Genomic DNA, 23694 nt, shown 5'->3' with positions numbered 1-23694 from the left:
TGAAATTTTTAATTCTGATAAGTTTATTTCCTTTTTTATTGTTGTTATTCATGAATGAAGAGTGCATATATACCAATGCAAAAGATTTTTTTCTCACTTTACGGTCACCCTAGAAAAATTACGTTAAGTTTTTTTCGAAATAAGTCCCTAAGAAGAATTGGAATGTGCAATAAAAAAAATCGACCCTGGGCGGTCGCATATGGCGAAAAAAATTGACCCTCAAAGGGTTAACTCCTGGCCTTAAATTTGTGATACACACTGCAGTACAGTGCAGCTCAAGTATTATAAAGAATGTGTCTTTACCACAGGAACTTGTAACATTTCTCTATTTTGAAGTTTACCAACAGAATTTAAAATTGAAACACGACTTTTTCTTCACTGCCACCCTTACCTGAATTTGTAATGCTATCATTTGACAACACAACACCATCACTACTTAAAACATGATAACAGCAGTAGTCACAAAGGGTGAGCGTCTGTTTATGCCATTGGAGGAAGTGAGGATCAGGTTGTGAAAATGATTGATTTTGGGATGCCATTCTTTTCAGCATGTGCGGCACCTAATCTAATCATCTTAGTTGAACACACTGTCCCAAAATTTCTCTCCTATCCCCTTTACATGCCTCATCATCATCACTGATGTAGCAAGGAGCAGCTCTTCAGGCTGCCAGTCCAGTTTTGGCTTTAAGACACTTACTTAGTTCCTAAGCTGCGAGCTTTTCTATGACCAGGAATGAAGCGAGGAGGCCTGTTGGCACTTCCTGAAGGTGGACTGGGTTCTGATGGCGGTGCCAGCAGTGTCAAGCTTGCTTGTCGCCCAGGGGGTTCCAGACGCAGAGACTCTCTACACAGAGCAAATTCAGTTCCAGGTCAAAACAATGTAAACATCAAGAATAATGAACAATGACGTCAAGAATCGGTGGGACCAGGTGTACTCAGACCAAAAACAGGGTAAGGTTTTCATAACATGCCCAGATATGCAGCATTTCTTGTCCAAAAATAGCTCAAAACAAATAAATACTTCATCCGAAGCACCTATTAAAATATACTACTCGTAAGCACAAAAAAGACACTTTGTAAATATATTTTTACATATATTTAGGGGTGTCTCTATTTGCCAATGATATTGCTACGGAACAGTCAATAGCCAGTTGACATAGATTACAATGCTATGTTTACACTATGCAGTAAGTGTGATAGCCCTTGGGTTGCTCTTCTTTCTGATAAAGATTGCATATCTGTCCTGCTGCGATCAGCAAAACGCGTATACAGTGGATAATTCAAATGTTTTCAGGCATTTGAGATATACGAAAGTGGTTTAGACTGACTCTACTGACATGCCTTACGCTAACTTTCTAGAGAGAACCCTACCCCCTCCCTCTCAAAAAAAAAAAAAAAAGTCATGCAAAAGGAAGAGAGAAAAGTGATAAGGTTTGCAGTATCATGCAAACAATAAGTAAAACACAAACGTAGCAACAGCAGTTGCAAAGTTCACATACAGATATTCATCAAGTAAAAAAGGTAGTAGTTTGTGTCCATTTATTTCTTCTACATTTGCACTTATATTCATTTTTGCATGTTTTCCTTTGTACTCCCGTAGATCACGAGCATGTATTCGCAACTGCTAAATTGCAAGTATCGCAAGTGCGGCAGCAAAAGGGACGTCAATAGCTTTCCCGATCGAAGTGTACAAACAATGTCTAACTGATTGCAGAAGCATTCACTGTAGCTTAAAGCAGTCATGGTATTGTAACGTAGATTGAAGACGGAGTCTCATAAAATAGACCCTTCTCTTTAATGGAGGGCCAGAAGAAGAATGTGCAGCTTACGCGCTTCATTGTCTTTCAAGGCGCCGACCTTTGCGCGCGCCGTCCCGCAGTGCAGGAGCCCCACATCATTGTGTCAATTGCCCCCCATGCAAAAAGAGACTGTCTCGGTCGCGTAAAAATTTTCTTTCAGCGACAACAAGAAATGGAGCTCCTCAGGTGCATCTCGGCGTTCACGTATACGCATAGCATGGTTTCATGCGCACTACATGAACAACTTCACCACGAGGACGACGACGGAGCGAACCGGGGTGAGAACTGCAGGGGACGACTTTGTAGGTCACATCACTGAGGCGGCGTATAACCTAGTAGGGGTCGAAATACTGGCGGAGCAACTTTTTCGAGAGTACACGGCGAGAGATGGGCATCCAGACCCACACGAAGGCGCCAGTATTGTAATGGATGTCGCATCGACCCTGGTTGTATCAAAGGGTGTCAGTATGCTGTTGGCTCGGGATAGGATGCCTAGCAAGCTGGCATGCTTCTTAGGCTCTTTGTACAAACTCTTCCGTGTGTTCGCTGGTCGGGCTATTATCAGCCAGAGGTAGCATGACGTCAAGTGTTGACATGACGTGGCGCCCGTATACAAGTTCAAACGGCGTAAACTGTGTAGTTCCTGTACAGCAGTGTTATACGCGAAGGTCACATAGGGTAAAATCTCGTCCCACGTCTTGTGCTCTACGTCGATATACAAAGAGAGCATAGCGTTCTGTTCAGACTTTCGGTTAATCCGTTGGTTTGAGGGTGATACGCAGTGTTCTTGCGGTGAGAGCAATGCGTCAGCTGGAGAACGTCCTGCATAAGTTCGGCTGTAGATGCTGTACCGCGGTCAGTGATGAGAACAGACGGTGCACCATGTTGTAGGACAATGTGGCGTACAAAGAACTTGGCCACTTCATAAGAGTTTGCTTGCGGAATAGCTTCGGTTTCGGTGTACCGGGTTAAGAAGTTGGTAGCGACTATTCATTTGTTGTGCAAAGAGGTCACTCGGAATGGCCCAAGTAGATCCATTCCCATTTGTTGGAACGGTGCTTAACCCTTTCGCTGTCACGGACGTACCGGTACGTCATCGCGCTTCCCCCCACAGTGTCACTGACGTACCGGTGCATTCTCTATCGTGCGTCCAAAATTTCGCGCCTGAGCGCAAAGCTGGCGCTCCTGGATTGGCCACGCCATCTGTTGACTCTTTCTACAGGTTCGTATATTCGCTCCAACCTGTGTTAGTACATGTATTGAAGAGTACGGTGTGACTGCCACTCGCCACTTTCTCTTTGCTGAGTGGCGCGGTGGCTCCGCGTTCGCTGGATCATGCGTCGCGCGAGTGTGGTTATGGGTTCAAGGGTTGTTCTGCCATCTCCGCTGGTTTGAAGGTTTTTATTTTTCTTCTGTTGGTGTGTCTGCTACGGCACGTCAAGTTCAGGCACACAGGCCGTTGCCTCTCCGAAAAGAGTGACTCAATTGCTGCTTTCGCTCTCTCGCCGCACCCTCGCTTCCGACTTGCAGCAGTAAACGTAAAGCCCTTCGAACTTTGTTTAGCCTTTTTCCATCTCCCTCTGTCTTCTTGATCACGCAACGTCCCATTTCTCTCCATTGTGCGGGCGACTGAAAGTGCATACTCCTCCCTGCGCGCGGTTACTTTCGGATGGCTGAGCGCACGAGACCTTCGTCTGCTCATTGGAGCGGTGGCTCAATTCCGATTCAGAATACGAGCCGAGCTCAGATTCAGACTCGGACAGAGTCGCATGCGAGGAAGAGGGTTCCACATCGTCAGATTCGGATGTTGAATGGATTTTATAGTCAGGCTGATGATGATGATAATGTTTACTAACAACAGCTGCAGAACACTGAAATGTGTATATTGCATTGACTATGTTATTTGTATACCAATCATAATCAAAAATAAATTGCTATGTTCATTCCCTGTTATGCTCGTTCCCTGAAACCAAGCCGACACTGGGGGTGCGTCACGGCCAGAAAGGTCCGACAGCGAAAGGGTTAAGGAGGGTCCACAGGGTGGAGAAAGCCAGCCGGTTTTTGCGGCACTGACAAACACGGCAGGTCTTCACGTACCGTTGCACAGAAGAAAAAAGCCAGGGTCAGTAATACTTCTGTCGTATCCTTGCTAATGTCTTAGTGAATCCCAGGTGTCCCGCGCATGACTCATCATGGCAGGCTTGCAAAATGTCTTGGCGCATTGCCGACGGCACAACAAGGAGGTACGTATTTGGACTGCTTCCACAGTTTTTCCTGTAAAGGACGTTGTTGTGCAAATAGTACGACGATAAGCCACGTATGAGCGAGTGGGGTAAAATACCTTCAACTCCTTGAAGGTGCTCGATCAGCGGCAGCGGCTCAGGGTCAGCGCACTGGTGCTCAGCCATCTTTATGGCGTCGATAACGCCAACAAATGGTAAGTCATGGTCAGGGTCCGATGATGCAGTAGGGAGTGGTGCACGTGGCAAACAGTCAGCATCGCTGTGCTTCCTTCCAGATCAGTAGAAAACTGTAATGTCGTACTCTTGTAAGTGCAGGCTCCAACGGGCTAGTGTGCCTGAAGGATCCTTGAGGTTGGCAAGACAGCACAGGGCGTGGTGATCGCTGACAGCCTTAAGGGGGGACGTGGCTTTGAAAATCAACTTCCTTATTTCTTCATGGATTTTGATGAAAATTGGCACAAATGTTTAGAATGTCTCCCTGATGCTTCCATAAAAGTTTCAGAGTGATACCTTGAGAACACTTCGTTAAATTTGATTCAGCAGAATGTTTCAAACTCGAACATTGTGAAGAGCCTGGGGAAGTTAAAAAACGTGATAGAAGGCTTGTTAAGTACTGACTGCATAGCTAAATGCAAGCTGAAGGTCGTGACATTCTTGCTTTTTTTTTTTTCAACACAAATATTTTGGAGTGTCATTTTTTATGTTGCCTTCGTATCAAGCACACTTTCGGTGTCAACGAATAGCCACATCGTAAATTTATAAAACGTTCAGGCCTAAAAGCAAGAATGTCACGACCTGCACTGTAGCCCAAGAAACAAGAAAAAAAAAACAGAGTAAGAATAGGCCAAACAGTAAAAAAGGAATCAGCTCCGCAAACTGAGCAGAAAGGCAAAAACACAGTTTTGAGAAAAAGGCCTTCAAAGTTTTGCCTTGCCTCCACTCTTCTAAAACGCACCAGGATTGTATTCCTTGGTGTCCTTAGCACAGCGGGGGCTTCTTGGGCATGTGGCCTTTCATCTGATGTTTTTTAGATGCCTTTTTTTTTTTTCGTAGGGCATCCTTTTCTGCAGCTCTTTGAAGGGAATGCTTTTCTGGCTTCAAGCCAAGTGAGGCATAAAACTGTCTGTATGCACGAAGCGTTCCGACATTGTACTTGCAGACTGCCTCATTGACAGCTGTTTCCGCTGCAATCAATGAAGCATTTTGCTCTTTTGGTAGAATTGACCAAATGACAGAGTGGAGACTCTCGGCTGCATTCTGAGTCTTCTTGCCTTGGCAACGGCTGAGTAGCTGAGGATCCGAGAGGCATTGATACACAGGCAGCAACACAGCTGAAACATGTGTTGCCAATTTGTACTTATGTTCTGGCGGAGCTTTACCTTCGGCTTCTGCAGCCCGGTGTCTGCACCAGCTCAGGGTTCCTGGAGGGCAGAGCTCATGATGAGGGTCTTTATCTGTTGAAGTGATATGATAGAAGGTTGCCATTATGGCCCTTTGCATATCATCTACTTCAATATTGTTACGTATGGCCATGCCATAATAATTGGTGAGCTTTTTGATTAGGTCTTGGATCAGGCCACCCTCCCCTCCAATTGGTTTACTTCTTCTGCTTTTTAAGACAAGTGTTCGCAGGGCTGTACCCATCCTCTTTTTCACGTGATTGATACAGACATCTTTGTTGAATGTAATGAAGCCATAAGCCTTGTCTTCACAAAGGGCCTGGAAAGTACGGCTATCCCCATCACAAACAATGGATGTGTAGCGGAGGTCACTCCTTTCCAGTGACCTTCTGAACATGATCAACACTGCCTCGACCTCCATTCGGCTTGAGTTTGCATCAGTGTTCTTTTGGCACACGTGATTCTCTTTCCATTCACTGTAGCCTTCATCGTTTTCTTTCGGCCCAAGCATGCATCCATGGAATCTGTTCGAGAGCACAACGCAGTCAAGCACCAGACCAGTGTAAAATTCAATTATTGTGCCCACACCAATATGGGATGCATGACCGCGTGTCATCCATATCTCGTCGTAGACTACCGTCACATTTTTTGTGAATGCCAGGTCCATTTCGCTGTAAACTTTCCTCACGGCTGCCACAGCATCAGAAAAGAGACTTGCCGCAGCAATCTCACCAGCAGGCCTGAATTTTGATTTCAGATGTCTTTGGAATGTCTTATGGTGCAAGCCCCTGTGTGAAACTTTCATTACTGACCAAAAGTCAGTCAGTGCAGTTGCCCCTCAGCCGGTCGTTTTAATTGTTTGCATTGCACGCATATTCCCGTCAAAAAAGCCTTACCACCCTCTACTCGCTGCGATGACCATTCACTTGCAACAATGCCACAGGCATTGCAGGTCAGTAGCATTCGTGCAGCCAATCCATGCCTTATTCCCAAATGAACAGTCAGTCCCGGCTGAGAGCATTCTTGGCACAAGGCATTCTTGTGCAAAGCATTCAATGCTGTGACCTGCACAACCAAAAACTCATCCGCCAGCTCCACATAGGCACAACCTCCACTCTCACCTGTGAGCTTCATTTTTCCCTCGGACGCCAAACCAGAACTGAGTGATGCTTGCATTGTCTCAGCTCGCCCACGAGAAGCTTCTATCGATATGTAATGCGGTTCCAAGTGAGCCTGAATTGGTACTGCCAAATCTCGACGTTTCATTCACGCGCGAGGTGCTTGGTCGCGGGTCCGAGTCGTCGGCGTGTGAAGTGCTTGGTCGCGGGTCCAAGTCGTCGGCATGTGAAGTGCTTGGTCGCGGGTCCAAGTCGTCGGCATGTGAAGTGCTTGGTCGCGGGTCCGAGTCGTCGGCGCCTGAAGTGCATGGTCGCGGGTCCGAGACGTTGGCGCCTGAAGTGCTTGGTCGCGGGTCCGAGACATCGGCGCCTGAAGTGCTTGGTCGCGGGTCTGAGTCGTCTGCACGCGAGGAGCATCGTTGCGGGTCCGAGACGTTGGTGCGGGTCCAAGACGTCGGCGCGGGTCCGAGACGTCGGCGCGCAAGGTGCTTTGTTGCGGGTCCGAGGCATTCATACCTTGAGGGAACTGCTGCTGCGTGTCCACGATGTCAGCGCCGCACTGAACATCAGCAGAATCAGCACTGGAAGCTGTTGAGGACGCTTTACTTTTGGGCATCGGAGACTTGCGCTTACGGCTGCCAAATTGATGCAAAGTTTTGTACTTCTTGCGCCGTCGCCTATCCATGATCATAGCCGAGATACAACGCGAAGCTACGCCACGGAGCTTCGGAGCCGCTACCGAAGCTATGGACAGGCTCGTGATACGGGTGATGGAGATAGCTGCGGGAAGAGCAGACGACACGCGGCACTTCGCCTGCCGTTGCTAGGGGCAACCGCTCCGGAGACCAACAGGGCCGCGCGCCGCTGTCACGTGGCACACGCCGCCAATCAGGAACCTCCGCGAGACCTCGAAACTTTTGCTTTTTCTGCGTTTGTTTTCGCTCGGAGGAGGCCGGGAAGGTGGCAGATTTAAAGTTGAAGAAATGCTCTTTTTGTTGTGACCAAGACGGCGGCACTCGGTTGCGCCGTTACGGAGATATTGTGGCTTGAAAAACACCATCTTTTTGCGATTTCCGCAAAACTTCTCGTCACCATGGCTGACACAACAAATTTTTTAAAGCACTTCTAATCGGTTTTCTGGGAAGATATTTTGGAATCAGGTAGAGAAAGGGCTATAAAAACTGAAAATGTGATTTTCGAAAAATCGGTTTTTCGGTCATTTTTCGCTATGCGAAAGCCGCGTCCCCCCTTAAAGGGTATACAGGGTAAAGGGTACACTTGCAAACAAATATGCAGCCTTAGAACACAGAGATGAAGATGACATAGAGGCAATGAATGAAACCGTAACTAGGCTGGCTTCAGAACCAGCAACTGAAGTGGGAGGTAAGGCACCAAGGCAACCAATAGGTAAGCTCTCCCAAGTAACAATCGACCTAATACAGAAACTACAAAGAATGAAAGTGTCCAACACAAGTGATCAGACAGAATTCGTAGAACTGTCAAAACTAATCAACAAGGAGAAAATAAGGGATATTCGAAATTATAACATGAGAAAGACTGAGAAAGCAGTAAAAAATGGACGCAGTCTGGAAACAGTAAGAAGGAAACTAAGCGTCGGACAAACCAAGATGTATGCTCTGAAAGATAGCCAGGGTAATATATCATAATATAATAAATAATCTCATCAGCAATCTCAAAGATATAGTAAAAACAGCGAAAGAATTCTATACTGACCTGTAAAGTACCCAAAGCAGCCACAATACCTCCTTTAAAGTAGTAATGAACAGGTTACAGAGGCTCCTTCTATACCTAGCGATGAAGTTAGAAGGGCCTTGCAAGACATGAAATGGGGCTCAGGAGAAGATAGACTACCAGTCGATTTAATCAAAGATGGTGGAGACATAATGCTTGCAAAACTAGCGGCCCTTTATACGAACTGTCAAACGAGTTCAGGGGTCCCAGAGAACTGGAAGAATGCCAACATTATACCAGTCCACAAAAGGGAGACATTAAGGAATTTAAAAATTATAGGCCCGTTAGCTTACTCCCAGTAGTATATAAAATATTCAACAAAATAATCTCCAATAGAATAAGGGCAACACTAGACTTTAGTCAGCCAAAGGAACAGGCGGGTTTCAGGAAGGGATACTCTACAATGGATTACTTCCATGTCATCAATCAGGTAATCAAGAAATCCACAGAGTACAATCAGCCTCTCTATATGGCTTTCATAGATTATGAAAAAGAATTTCATTCAGTAGAGATACCAGCAGTCATAGAGGCATTACATAATCAAGGAGTACAGGACACTTACGTTAATATCTTCGAAAGTATCTACAGAGATTCCACAGCTACCTTAATTCTCTGCAAGAAAAGTAGGACGATACCTATAAAGAAAGGGGTCAGACAAGGAGACGCAATCTCTCCAATGCTATTCACTGCGTGCTTGGAAGAAGTGTTCAAGCTATTAAATGGGGTGGCTTAGGGGTAAGGATCAACGGTGAACATCTCAGCAACCTTCGGTTTGCAGATCACTGGGGACGAGTTACAACAAATGATTGAGCACCTTAACAGAGAGAGTATAAGAGTGGGGTAGAAGATTAATATGCAGAAGACAAAGATAATGAACAACAGACAGGCAAGGGAACCAGAGTTCAGGATTGCCAGTCAGTCTATAGAGTCTGTGAAGGAGTACCGTATTTACTCGCATAATGATCGCACTTTCTTGTCCCAAAAATTGACGCAAAATCAGGGGTGCGATCATTAGGTGGGTTAAATTTCCCATGAAAAGAAAAAAAAAATTTTTTTTTCGTCCCGCGTTTGCTGCGGGACACCTAAACAAAAATGGCGGCTGGCGGAGCAAGCCAAACAAGCCGAACGAGATTTTTTTTCTTCTCGTGAGTACATTACATGCATTGAAACAGTTTCTTCCATATCAGTAATTAATAATATTGTTAATATAGGCAAGTTTGCGGCAATAACGTAGCCATGTCCACTTCGAGGGGACAGAAACGGATGGGCGCACTTAGCTGCCAGTGACATAGAAACACACGGCCGGCATGCTGCGGAAACTGCGGTGTCTGTCTTCACTACTAGTATCCTAATACGGCACGTTTCCGCTAAGGGTGGGTAAATATGTTAGCTGTGTTACAAGCGTCGGCGTATGTATAGGGTACACTTTTAATGTATCAGTGTAAACGTGGATACTATCGTTTCCGCTCAAGATTTGTTGCCTGCCCACGAGTGCAGATGAGAAGAATCGAAAGGTGCCTTTTTTTGTTGTTGTTGACCACAACCATTATAAAGCCTACACATAATAAAGGCAAGTTTGTTTGTACCTCTTTTTGTCATGGAAGTGCAGAAAGTGATGAAAGTAATGAAATGACGCATTTACTTAAGAATTTTTGGTGCGTGCAGACCGCTTGGTTTGTCTTGAAGAGTCATTCGCGTATCATTCGACAGATGGTAAGCACGATCAATATTAGCTAGACTTGGCACACGACATATCGCTGCAGCAAGTTTGGGGTGCGATCATTACACGGGAAATAAAAAAAATTTAATTTTGATGACAAAATTCAGGGGTGCAATCATTACGCAAGTGAGATCATTATGCGAGTAAATACGGTATGTTTACCTAGGTCAATTACTCACAGGGGACCCTGATCATGAGAAGGAAATTTACAGAAGAATAAAAATGGGTTGGAGCGCATTCGGCTGACATTGTCAGATCCTGACTGGAAGTTTACCATTACCATTAAAAAGAAAGGTGTACAATCAATGCATTCTGCCGGTGCTAACATATGGGGCAGAAATTTTGAGACTGACAAAGAAGCTCGAAAATAAGTTAAGAATCGCGCAAAGAGCAATGGAACGAAGAATGTTAGACATAACATTAAGAGACAGGAAGAGAGCGGTGTGGATCAGAGAGAAAACAGGGATAGCCGATATTCTAATTGACACTAAGAGAAAGAAATGGAGCTGGGCAGGTCATCTATTGCGTAGGTTAGATATTTAGTGGACCATTAGGGTTACAGAATGGGTGCCAAGAGAAGGGAAGCACAGTTGAGGATGGCAGAAGGCTAGGTGGGGTGATGAAATTAAGGAATTTGCAGGCACTAGCTGGAATTGGTTGTCGCAAGACAGGGGTAATTGGAGATCATAGGGAGAGGCCTTCATCCGGCAGTGGACATAAAATCCACAGAAACACAGAAATCCTCGAATATTTAAAAAAGCCAAAAAACTCAACGAATGTCAGGACAGTAATGTAAAATCAGGGTGGCTACCAAGTTGATATTTTCAAATTCCCAGAGTTTTCTAGGTTTTCCCTGTGTGATACAGAACTTTATTTTATGTCAAGACAGGCTGACACCACACCGGCCGATGCTATCTGTCTCACGTAACCATATTAAAAAATAAGAAAAGCTTAATCCAGTTTGAATAGTAAGGAGTAGTGTTTATTTTATTCAAAATAGAAAACAGGAGGTACGAGACAGTAAAATGCACAGAAAATAAAATATCTTCAAAAAAGAAAAATGATAAAGCCCATTGTAGATAGAATCGAACATTTCAAATACGAATAAAAAGAGATGCATACAGAAGCAAATATTTTCAAAAATAAGCTATTTCTGTCAAGTGATAGCAAGATCATTGATATTAGGCTCGAACTTTGTCAGAAGTGAGATTTTCTCAGCAGCTGGAAAGTCAACCTCAACTGTCCTGACATACTCCCAGCCCGCATGCAGCGCCTCAGTGTTGCATTTCACTGCTTTCTAGAGTTTATATTGGTTTGGATGAGGGTCACCTGCATCTCGGCGTCAGCCAACACTTTGCTTTTTGAGATCAAGCTCCTCCACAGAAGCGGCGGCACACTTCATTTTCCGTTCATTCCTCAATGCGTAGGTCCTTTGTGTTCTCGTCCTCTGTCCACCACGCATTCACCCCGCGGACCAATTGAAGCATCTTCTTGGTCTGTTGTACAGTCAACTTGCGATTTTTCGGACTCCTTAGAGGCCACAAAAACGTCCAAAAAAATGAATACATGTCTTTTACTTCTCAAACTGCCACAGGCACATCTGGAAAAGCTCTGAAGGCCTGTCAGTACACTTATTAGTCATATCCGTGCTCGTACTGGGACCGGAAGTGGCAGGTGAACGTGTGTGCAATTAAGGAATACATACTGGGTCGGATCGACATTTGGGCGAGTTGGTACTGGTTGAACATCTTGAAGGGGCAGCGCAAAAAGACGATGACAGAAGGCAGGAACACACAGGACAGCGCTTAAGTCACAACTAACTTTATTTGAAGGCATACACACACTTATGTACACAACCCATAGCCACGTGCTCTCCCATCTATGGCGTCATTATCAGTGCGCAGGCAAAAAACATGCAAAACCATTTAATGTAATGCTACGCAATGAGGTGGCTTAAAAATTCAACTTCACTATCATGCAAATTTAACGATGGCATGCTTACACAATGCGACCCTTTTTTCCTGATATAGAAGGCCTCAATAATCTCCCTCGTAGTCTGATTTTTATGCGCGGAAAGTATTGTGGTCTTTTTATATATTGGAGTGCACCCATGCTCAGAGCAATGCTGCGCGACATGCGAGTAGGCATTACCCGTTAGTGAGCGCCTATGTTCAGACAATCTAATATTGAGGCAACGACCTGTTTGACCGATGTATACGTGACCGCAGGAAAATGGAAGCTCGTAAACAACTCCCATTCTACAGTGCACAAACGGGGAAGTGCTGGATGTACTGCCCAAGGTCAGAAAAACCAATTTTAAATTTTCACTCCGCACATTCCAAGGTGGTAAAAAACGGCATTGCGTTTTCGGTTCTATTTTCCGCACTTTCGAAATCGTGTTTTCACAAGACATCTGAGAGTTTCTTAAAACAATTGGAGCGTTTGAGAGCGGCAGGTTTTCGAGAGGATGCTATCCGCATGAAAGTACAGAAGCTTGTTAAGCGTGTAAAATTAGGAACACACACAAGAATGAACAATCCAGAGCCTGCCGACAAGAAAAAACTGGTTGTAATTCCATATGTGCATAAACTATCACACAGTCTCGGGAATGTAGCAGGCAGATTTGGTATAAAGGTTGTTTTTTCTGCCCCTAACAAGGTGATCAAAATTTGTGGTAAGATCGATAGGAAATTGGCCCAGGCTGTCTCCACTCATGCTGGGAAAGGCTGTACTGTTAAGCATACTTCCCCGTTTGTGCACTGTAGAATGGGAGTTGTTTATGAGCTTCCATTTTCCTGCGGTCACGTATACATCGGTCAAACAGGTCGTTGCCTCAATATTAGATTGTCTGAACATAGGCGCTCACTAACGGGTAATGCCTACTCGCATGTCGCGCAGCATTGCTCTGAGCATGGGTGCACTCAAACATATAAAAACACCACAATACTGTCCGCGCATAAAAATCGGACTACGAGGGAGATTATTGAGGCCTTCTATATCAGGAAAAAAGGGTCGCATTGTGTAAGCATGCCATCGTTAAATTTGCATGATAGTGAATTTGAATTTTTAAGCCGCCTCATAGCGTAGCATTAGATTAAATGGTTTTGCATGTTTTTTGCCTGCGCACTGATAATGACGCCATAGATGGGAGAGCACGTGGCTATGGGTTGTGTACATAAGTGTGTGTATGCCTTCAAATAAAGTTAGTTGTGACTTAAGCGCTGTCCTGTGTGTTCCTGCCTTCTGTCATCGTCTTTTTGCGCTGCCCCTTCAAGATGTACATACTGGGCCCCTTACCCCACTTGTTAAGCTTCACCGCAATACTTCACGTGCGCTTCACCGCGTAACATCACTGTGCTGAGGCGAAGCTGCCTTTCGGGAACTGGTATTATGCAAAGCGCCATGCTTTCTAAGCTTTGAAGCCAATCACGGGGATTATAGAGGCGGAGTCGGTGCCATTACTGACAGCGGCAAATTCTTTCAATGAAAAACACAGCACCGAATGGCCAGAACCTTAATAGCGAATGTCGAAGCAGCTAACCCTAGCATTGCCACGATGGTGGCTATGGCTGTCAGATATATGACCCTGCCTAGGCACTACGGAGGTTTCTTAGCAAGTGTTGTATGCGTTTGTACCCTAGACATGCCGGCATTGCAGAGTGCGATCAAGTTTGTTTACGCTCCGCTGCTGGCTGCCCCGCGCGGTGAGGCAGTGGGCATGGACTCCCCATTTGGTGATTGCTGTGTATGAAGGGGCAAGGTTGTGACTGGTGTTGTATAAGTTGCAGGTCGTTTTTTTTCGTTGAGACGATAGATTAGATTTTTTACAAGCACTGCTCCAGGAGGGCACATGTAACCGGCAAACAGAGGCCTCAGGAGAGCACCTGAGGTTATAATAAAGCAGGTGGCGCAGGATTTTTAGGGCACCCAAGGGTTAGCGGGGAGATCAAAGCTGGAAGCAGGGCAGCCCGTGGGTTGCGGTTGCGGAGGCCAAAGTGTGACAGGGGGTGTTCGCATAAAAAATTGGCTGTCCGCGATAGCAGACAGCCGATCTTACAGCCGTGTTCGGCTGTATTGAACTCGCAAAAAAATGCCTATCAGTTCGATGTAGAGCATAATTCGGTGTAAGCCTGCTAAATAATTGGATGTCATAAAAGCACATACCACTTATAAAATCACTTTATTGATGGAACTAGCTTAGTTTCGCATGCAATAGTCCTGCATTTTCTTCTGCTTGGGCAATTTCATTGCCTGCGATGCACACTTCTCCACATTGTCTAAGGAGTCTGAGCAGCTGAGGCCACAACTTTCCGCATTCGCGCAGAAGCACCGGACTAGTGCGGGCACACCAATCACTTCAGAGGATGAGGGCAAAGGACCGTCGTTGCTTTCCTCATTATGCCCACTTTCACTTGTGGTCGGTACGATGGCGGCAATGTAGTCTTAGTTTTCGGGCTCTCCCGTGGTTGCGACACCATCATATCCACTCACAAACTCGTCCATTGTTGATTCATCAACAGCTTCTGGAAATTCTGACAGCTCGGTCCAAACTTCGGCAACACCGGCAACAGCTTCGTCGCATTCATCAGAATTGACAGTCATCACTGAGCACACGGAAGCCGGCACGGCTGAAGCAATTTTGGATGAACCACTCGTACATGGCCACGCGTACATGTCGGGCGCCATGGGCACCGGGTTGCGAGTTTGGCCACTTTAACCCTAACCTCCCCCTTATTCTTCAAGATCGTGCTGAGAGTGCTCTTCGGAATCTTGCATGCTGTGGGGACGTCCAACTTCTCACCGCGTTTGACCTGATTTATGATTTCGAGCTGCAAGACGAAAGGCGAATTCTGCCGCTTAATCACGGCAAAAAGGACGTCTTGTTGGGCGAGTTGGTCACCAATTCATCTTGGGTACTAGGCGCGAAAACACACACGACACAAGGAAGGAGACGGGACAGAGCGCCTTTTTTTTTTTTTCCTTGTGTCTTTTTCCTTGTGTCATCTGTGTTTTCACGCCTAGTACCCAAGATGAATCATCACGGCAACACTGCAGGAGAAGGCCCACAAGGCGCACACACAATGAACCAAAAAAGCAGCGAGACAACTCGCACCTTCACCATCTTGCACGAAAAGGGCACAAGAGCCCCTGATTGGCTGTCTGAGCAAGTGCAGCGAGCGGGCCAGGATAATTTTTTGCAGGGGGGTGTCGACGGCTCGTCCGAGGCAGCGCGGTCACAACAGGGAGAGCGGTTGGATGGAGCGGTTGGTTAGGTGGATGGAAAGCCAACTTCTGGAGGCACTTTTCCGCCGCATAACGTTCTATATATCGGGAGTTGCTGCTATTTTTGTTGGATGTAAGCATAATTTTTGCTATACACTTATATCTCGTTATAGCAAAACGGCTTAGAACGAAATAGTAATGGATATAACGAAAGAATTGTAATTCCCCTTGAAAGTCCCCATAGAAACCCATGTGTTTAAAATTTCGTTTTAACGAAAAAAGATGCATTGATCAACGGATATAATGAAAAATCTTCATTCCAAAATTGCAACCTAACAAGCCACTTTGTACACAACATATAGATTTCTTAAATTGCGTGACGCGTTGCAGCCCTCCGATGCGGCAGTTCAAATCTCCCGCGGTGGCCCGTCATCATTCGGAAACGCTCCAAGCTAAGCCAAGCTGGCCAAGCAGCCAAGCCACTCCATCCGTTGCGTGCAGTTGATCCAGGGCACGAAGGTCGATTTGTATATGGCAATAGAGATGCTTAATGCGGCATGGATGGATGTGACAGCCAGCACCATCGCCAACTGCTTTCAACGTGCATCATTTGCTGCCAACGAAAGCAACCCAGACACAGACGACTCAATGGACCAAATAGCCTTACCTAGTGGTGCTGCTGTATCAGACGAAGCTTTAGCGTAATGGAGGGTGCTCTACGATGCTGGTGTCGCGTGTGAAGGTGAAACCTTCTGCGACTACGTGAGTGTGGATGCCGACGTTCTGGCAACGGAGGAGCTGACAGACGACGACTTTGTGCTTGCTGCCCAGGAGCACGAAAGAAGCAACGATCAAGGTGCCGCAGGGGACAACGACACTCCACCCTGTGCTTACGGCGTACCGACATTGTCCCAGGTGCTGGATGCGGTGGACCTGCTGTGCCACTACTTCGGTGGCCACGAAGACGGTGCAGATGGGCTTGAGATAGCTGTTGTTGCCGAGAAGGCCGTCCTTCGGTTAAGGAAGACACAGCAGCGAAGCATAACCGATTATTTTACGCCGTCAACATGAAACGTTCGCGCCATCGACATGGAAGACAGTAAAATCAGTTCTTATGTGTTTGATTCCAGTTTCCACCTGTGTGCAATATCGGTAAGGACGATTAGCACTTGCCGTGGATGCAGCCACTCGGCCACGACGGGAGCTGATACCGCGGCGATTGCTTACCTGTACTAAGTGCACGCTCGTGTGCAATAAATTAGTCTCAAATTATTAGTCAGTGGCTATAACGAACAAAATTTAGCGCCCTTTCGACTTCGTTATAACAAGGTATAAGTGTATATACTTATTGTAACTATACCGTGTCCAGAAATTGTTCGATATATAGAAACATCCTCATCATCATCATCATCATCATCATCATCATCATCATCATCAGCCTGGTTACGCCCACTGCAGGGCAAAGGCCTCTCCAATACTTCTCCAACTACCCCGGTCATGTACTAATTGTGGCCATGTTGTCCCTGCAAACTTCTTAATCTCATCGGCCCACCTAACTTTCTGCCGCCCTCTGCTACGCTTCCCTTCCCTTGGAATCCATTCTGTAACTCTTAATGATCATCGGTTATCATCCCTCCTCATTACGAATCCTGCCCATGCCCCATTTCTTCTTCTTCATTTCAACTAAGATATCATTAACTCGTGTTTGTTCCCTCACCCAATCTGCTCTTTTCTTATCCCTTAACGTTACACCTATCATTCTTCTTTCAATAGCTCGTTGCGTCGTCCTCAATTTAAGTAGAACCCTTTTTGTAAGCCTCCAAGTTTCTGCCCCGTACGTGAGTACTGGTAAGACAGAGCTGTTATAAACTTTTCTCTTGAGGGATAATGGTAACCTGCTGTTCATGATCTGACAATGCCTGCCAAACGCACCCCAGCCCCTTCTTATTCTTCTGATTATTTCATTTTTATGATCCGGATCCACAGTCACTACCTGTCCTAAGTAGATGAATTCCCTTACCACTTCCAGTGCCTAACTACCTATCGTAAACTGCTGTTCTCTTCCGAGACTGTTAAACATTACTTTAGTTTTCTGCAGGTTAATTTTTAGACCCACCCTCCGGCTTTGCCTCTCCAGGTCAGTGAGCATGCATTGCAGTTGGTCCCCTGAGTTACTAAGCAAGGCAATATCATCAGCGAATCGCAAGTTACTAAGGTATTCTCCATTAACTTTTATCCCCAATTCTTCCCAATCCAGGTCTCGGAATACCTCCTGTAAACTCGCTGTGAATAGCATTGGTGAGATCGTATCTCCCTGTCTGACGCCTTTCTTTATTGGGATTTTGTTGCTTTCTTTATGGATGACTACGGTGGCTGTGGAGCCGCTATACATATCTTTCAGTATATTTACATACGGCTCGTCTACACCCTGATTCCGCAATGCCTCCATGACTGCTGAGGTTTCGACTGAATCAAACGCTTTCTCGTAATCAATGAAAGCTATATATAAAGGTTGGTTATATTCCGCACATTTTTCTGTCACCTGATTGATAGTGTGAATATGGTCTATTGTTGAGTAGCCTTTACGGAATCCTGCCTAGTCCTTTGGTTGACGGAAGTCTAAGGTGTTCCTGATTCTATTTGCAATTACCTTAGTAAATACTTTGTAGGCAACGGACAGTAAGCTGATCGGTCTATAATTTTTCAAGTCTTTGGCGTCCCCTTTCTTATGGATTAGGATTATGTTGGCGTTTTTCCAAGATTCCAGTACGCTCGAAGTCATGAGGCATTGCATGTACAGGGTGGCCAGTTTCTCTAAAACAATCTGATAATAATATTTGGGGTTTTACGTGCCAAAACCACTTTCTGATTATGAGGCACGCCGTAGTGGAGGACTCCGGAAATTTTGACCACCTGGGGTTCTTTAACGTGCACCTAAATCTAAGAACACGGGTGTTTTCGCATTTCGCCCCCATCGAAATGCGGCCGCCATGGCCGGGATTCGATCCCGCGACCTCGTGCTCAGCAGCCCAACACCATAGCCACTGAGCAACCACGGCGGGTGTCTAAAACAATCTGCCCACCATCCTTCAACAAATCTGCTGTTACCTGATCCTCCCCATCTGCCTTCCCCCTTTACATAGCTCCCAAGGCTTTCTTTACTTCTTCCGGCGTTACCTGTGGGATTTCGAATTCCTCTAGACTATTATCTCTTCCATTATCATCGTGAGTGCCACTGGTACTGTATAAATCTCTACAGAACTCCTCAGCCACTTGAACTATTTCATCCATATTGGTAATGATATTGCCGGCTTTGTCTCTTAACGCATACATCTGATTCTTGCCAATTCCTAGTTTCTTCTTCACTGCTTTTAGGCTTCCTCCGTTCCTGAGAGCATGTTCAATTCTATCCATATTATACTTCCTTATGTCTGCTGTCTTACACTTGTTGATTAACTTCGAAAGTTCTGCCAGTTCTATTCTAGCTGTAGGGTTAGAGGCTTTCATACACTGGCGTTTCTTGATCAGATCTTTCGTCTCCTGCGATAGCTTACTGGTATCCTGTCTAACGGAGTTACCACCGACTTCTATTGCACACTCCTTAATGATGCCCACAAGATTGTCGTTCACTGCTTCAACACTAAGTTCCTCTTCCTGAGTTAAAGCCGAATACCTGTTCTGTAGCTTGATCTGGAACTCCTCTATTTTTCCTCTTACCGCTAACTCATTGATCGGCTTCTTATGTACCAGTTTCTTCCGTTCCCTCCTCAGGTCTAGGCTAATTCGAGTTCTTACCATCCTATGGTCACTGCAGCGCACCTTGCTGAGCACGTCCACATCTTGTATGATGCCAGGGTTAGTGCAGAGTATGAAGTTTATTTCATTTCTAGTCTCGCCGTTCGGGCTCTTCCATGTCCACATTCGTCTATCCCGCTTGTGGAAGAAGGTATTCATTATCCGCATATTATTCTGTTCCACAAACTCTACTAATAACTCTCCCCTGCTATTCCTGGTGCCTATGCCATATTCCCCCACTGCCTTGTCTCCAGCCTGCTTCTTGCCTGCCTTGGCATTGAAGTCGCCCATCAGCACAGTGAATTTTGTTTTGACCTTACCCATCGCCGATTCTACGTCTTCATAGAAGCTTTCGACTTCCTCGTCATCATGACTGGATGTAGGGGCGTACACCTGTACGACCTTCAATTTGTACCTCTTATTAAGGTTCACAACAAGACCTGCCACTCTCTCGTTAATGCTGTAAAATTCCTGTACGTTACCAGCTATATTCTTATTAATCAGGAATCCGACTCCTAGTTCTCGCCTTTCCACTAAGCCCCGGTAGCACAGGACGCGCCCGCTTTTTAGCAGCGTATATGCTTCATTTGTGCTCCTAACTTCACCGAGCCCTATTATATCCCATTTACTGCCCTCTAATTTCCTCCAATAGCACTGCTAGACTCGCCTCACTAGATAACGTATAGATATAGATATATAGATAATTCGATGTAAACAGGTTCGATATAGTCGGCTTCGACTGTATACACCCTTGGCACGCGCATGCCTTGGAGAGCCCCAACCCACGGACCAGTCCGGGTTCTAGCCTTGGTGTGCCCCCCCCCCGTTGCCACTTTTGTGTCTTGGAGGGGCCGCCAATAATGTGAAATAATGACACATTGTTACAATTAGTAAAAAACATGACTGAATAAATACAATAACATCCAGCCACCAACTTGTGACACTAAGTTCAGCACTACCACGCCCTGCGACTTCTGCAACACCAGTCGGAACTTTGCCTCTGAAGGTACGTCACACAGACGTTTCTGGCACCTGCGGCGCTGGTGCTGCATCAGTCGTCACCGGCAGCCTTTCAGCCACTTGCGTTCAACCACAGTTGCTAAGGCGCTCTACCTTCTAGATTTTCAATATATGCGGCTCGGGCTCTACTACGGTCGCTACTGCTCCCACAGAAACATCTGTGATGTTATTTATAAGGTACATTGCCGTAAGGTGCGAGAAAGCTATGATCCGCCACGATTGACTTGGCACGAGCGCCGCAGGTGTGAGACAGTCTGTCCAACACAGCGGTCGCCAAATCGGGCATCAGTGCCCGCTGCTTCACCTATTTTACCACACCGGCCAGCCAGCGTCTGAGCATAAACAAACTCGACCCCCCTCCGCAATGCCAGCCCACCTAGGGACAAATGCCTACAACACGCTCTAATAAACCTCCTCCGTAGTGCCTAAGCAGAGTGATACTAATATATTCAAGGAGCAAAAGCCCCCAGATAACTCTCTCGCGCCCGCTCTTACACGCACCGGCGCACAAACAGCTGGCGATCCCTCAAATGAACATCTCGTCGGCTGCCAGCGCATCTATGTGCGAGAGCGCTGATTCGAGGCAGCGAGAAAATCAAAATGGCAGTGTTGGCTTTGCTCAATGCAGTTTCGGACCTGCGGTCGTGACAAAACGTCCGGAAAATTTTACAGCGAAGGATTCTTGTGCCCGAAAATGCAGCCTTTCTTATACATTGACTCTATGAGGCACGTGGTGGTGCCGCGAAATTATCCGCATTATTGGGGATTTCACAAAGATCGGGCGTCCGGAAAATCAGTCGTTGACTGTACACTGGCAGCTCGTCCAGCCGACGAGACAGTGTCAAAGACAATTCGTTACGGTTCTTCTCTTTTACTCGAGCCAGTAGTAGGGAGACTTTTGTTCCCTTTCATTAAAATGACAGCTAATTTTCCCTGATTGAAGCACAAATTCCCTGAGTTTTCCCCGAATTTTTCCAGACTATTCAAAATCCCTGAGAATTCCCAGTTGGTAGACACTCTGAAAATGAGTATTTTTGCGCATAAAAAAGGGGGGGGGGGGAGGAGGCAGTACACAAGTTGCTGAACAGTTTTACAAGCAACGTCATCAAAACATGCCAAAACCTGCTTATAAGGGAAACTGGTCACCCTGTTAAACACCACAAGTGGTAGCCCTTGGTATGGCCTCTTATCTGCTAAAAATGGAGGATGCATTTAAACCTATGAAAACACTCTGGGGGTGTTGGTCATACTTCATGCTAAGGTTCCCCAAGAAAAATTTTGCACCTGTGTGGACAACCAAGTTTGAAAATCAAAGTGAAACTGGCCAAGCAATTCTACTTCGGGATTTTCAGCAGCCAGGCCTACAAATAATTTTATGCACCCGTGAGGTATTCATGCTAGTGTGGCCATAAAGATTTGCAAATTAGTGCATGTCATTTTGATTGCCCTGGAAGTCATGCTACTTTGCAACTAGACAATGCTTCCACAACAGCCTGTTTGTCAGAAAGTGCATACCGGTATGAATCTTCCTGAAGGAACTTCTGTAGTTCTTCAAGGTAGAAGGGCTGCATAAGTTGTGCCTGGAGGCTTGCATTTGGGTTCAGAGCGAAGCGCTGGCAGGAGCTCTGTAGAGCACCCAAGCAGCCCAGAAGGGAGACATTTGCTGCTCCTCGATCATTCTGCAACCAGCAATGCACACCATCAATAAGTCTCCACAAAAGGAACTCTGCACCTTAGAATTATTGCATCCAATAAAGCCATAATTCCTAAATTATTGCTTGTATCAAACAGAAGAATGAAAGAAATCTCCTTAAAAATCTTAAATAAGAATATAGAAGTGGCGCGGGCTTGTATTGAGTTTCATCCTGCAGGTCCTTTGATGTATTGAACTATGCATAGTGCTGTGCCCCAGAAAAGTGCGCTATCCCTCAGCACAATCTTCTACTCACAATGGTGCTATCTCAGGGACTGTGGTCAGTTATCATTGCCACAATCTTGCTTCAGGGGCACTTGATGCTCCACAGGTGCTATAAACAATTTGCAAGTGAAGGTTGCTTTGCAGTGTAGCACGTATGTAAAAGTCCTAGCTGTTAAGGGGGATTTCCTTCTGTCTGTGGTTTCTAATTTCCGGTGGATGAGCATCACCTGCGTCCCCTAGTGTACAGAATGTGAAGCACATTAACACTTGGGAGACCTATGCAACTTTATAGAGTCATGGATCAAAGACCAGTGCAACTGTCAAACTTTCTCACCAAATAGGACCGTGCCACTGTGATGCACTGTGCCTTCTTGACACTATACAACATGTGCTGATGTCTCTTACTTTAATGTCGCCAAGTGTACAGTGCTCTGAATAATGTGCTTATTTAAACATTTTTGACTTCAAAAGGAAATTTTCCATGCTCACATCAGCTCAAAAAGAAATTCAACCATATATCTATGCAAAGTTTCAGTTCAAGATCTTCCTTACCAGATAATTACATCACCCCTTTGTTTTGGTAGGCCCATGTTCTTTGTTAATTTCTTGTGCATCTTCTAAATGACCCACACACTTGAAATTTTACCCATGAAATGCTGTGCAATGTCTCATATTTTTGAAAAGTTCCATTCAGATCTTTTAGATTTAATATAGCTATTGTTTTATTCCCTCCACGATCTCTGTAGCACACACCACTAATAAATTCATGTGACTCTGCCAATTTACCTGTTTCTTTGTGATTTATGCAGTATGTTATGTAATAAGCCCATCCCTTCAAAGTTTCATCCCAATCTGACATTTACTTCCCATACAGCAACAAGCTGGTGTTATTAGCAATTAGTGAGAGTTTGATAATTTCTTGTGACCCTCACAATTATATCACATGTTTATGCTTTTGCCTGCATATCCTAAATGTTTGCCTGCATAATGCCTTGCACAACTCTTCCAAGGTCCCCCCCCCCCCCCCCCGCCCCTTAATCTAACCTATAATTCTCTTGCACTAGGTGTGGATGCTTGTAGTGCATGTACTTTTATCAAACACCATTATCTGTACGCTTATGACTGATTCTAGTATTTAGCTTCGCTATGAAAGAAGGAATTGTTGGGTTGCCACGTGCACTCAATGCACCATGTGTTGTATACGCACTGCCCAAGTGAAACCATAACACAAAAGAGAAGTCACACACGTGACAAACTACACATCCATTGCTGGGTGAGTTTGTATACTCCCTCAGTTTGAACACATCAAGATAGTGAGCATAGTGAGAGCAAGAAAATATCAGGATACGGACAAACATCATGAATTGAAAGGAGCATTTGCCATGGGAATGAATTACATCAGTGTCACTTTGCCACTTCTGCTAGCTGAAGGTGGACTGTCTGTATGACGTGCACACGAAATCCCAAATAAGTTGGTGTCATTACGCTGAACACGTAAATTATATAATAGAAACAATGCATGCCACAAATCAATCAAGGGGCCCCCACATGAGACATGGTACAAGACACAAGATGCACATTGCACATAACACAATATGCACTTCCCTTGCTTTTGCGTAATGTGTTGCTTAAGCCCAGACCACACATACACTTGCGGACGCACGCAAGCTCGCGTCCACGCGCCTACGCATGCGCAGACGGTGCGG

The 23694-nt window shown here is 45.6% G+C and overlaps 1 protein-coding gene and 1 pseudogene across 4 annotated transcripts in view; both read right to left on the bottom strand.

The window, feature by feature from the left end:
- LOC142558269 (ras-specific guanine nucleotide-releasing factor RalGPS1-like) overlaps positions 1-23694 on the bottom strand; it is an 81786-nt gene that overhangs the window by 32526 nt on the left and 25566 nt on the right. For all 4 annotated transcript variants that reach the window (XM_075670430.1, XM_075670436.1, XM_075670441.1 and 1 more), the window contains 2 exons: positions 21586-21749; positions 698-844 (listed from right to left, as the gene is read on the bottom strand). In XM_075670430.1, the coding sequence (XP_075526545.1) occupies positions 698-844; positions 21586-21749 (311 nt within the window). The remainder of the gene's footprint in view (positions 1-697; positions 845-21585; positions 21750-23694) is intronic.
- Positions 4987-7290, bottom strand: LOC142574589 (uncharacterized; annotated as a pseudogene).

This window comes from Dermacentor variabilis, chromosome 1 (genome assembly GCF_050947875.1).
Source record: "Dermacentor variabilis isolate Ectoservices chromosome 1, ASM5094787v1, whole genome shotgun sequence".
Lineage (NCBI taxonomy): Eukaryota > Metazoa > Arthropoda > Arachnida > Ixodida > Ixodidae > Dermacentor > Dermacentor variabilis.
The sequence above is the reverse complement of the archived record's forward strand: the minus strand, read 5'-3'. Positions and strand labels throughout refer to the sequence as shown.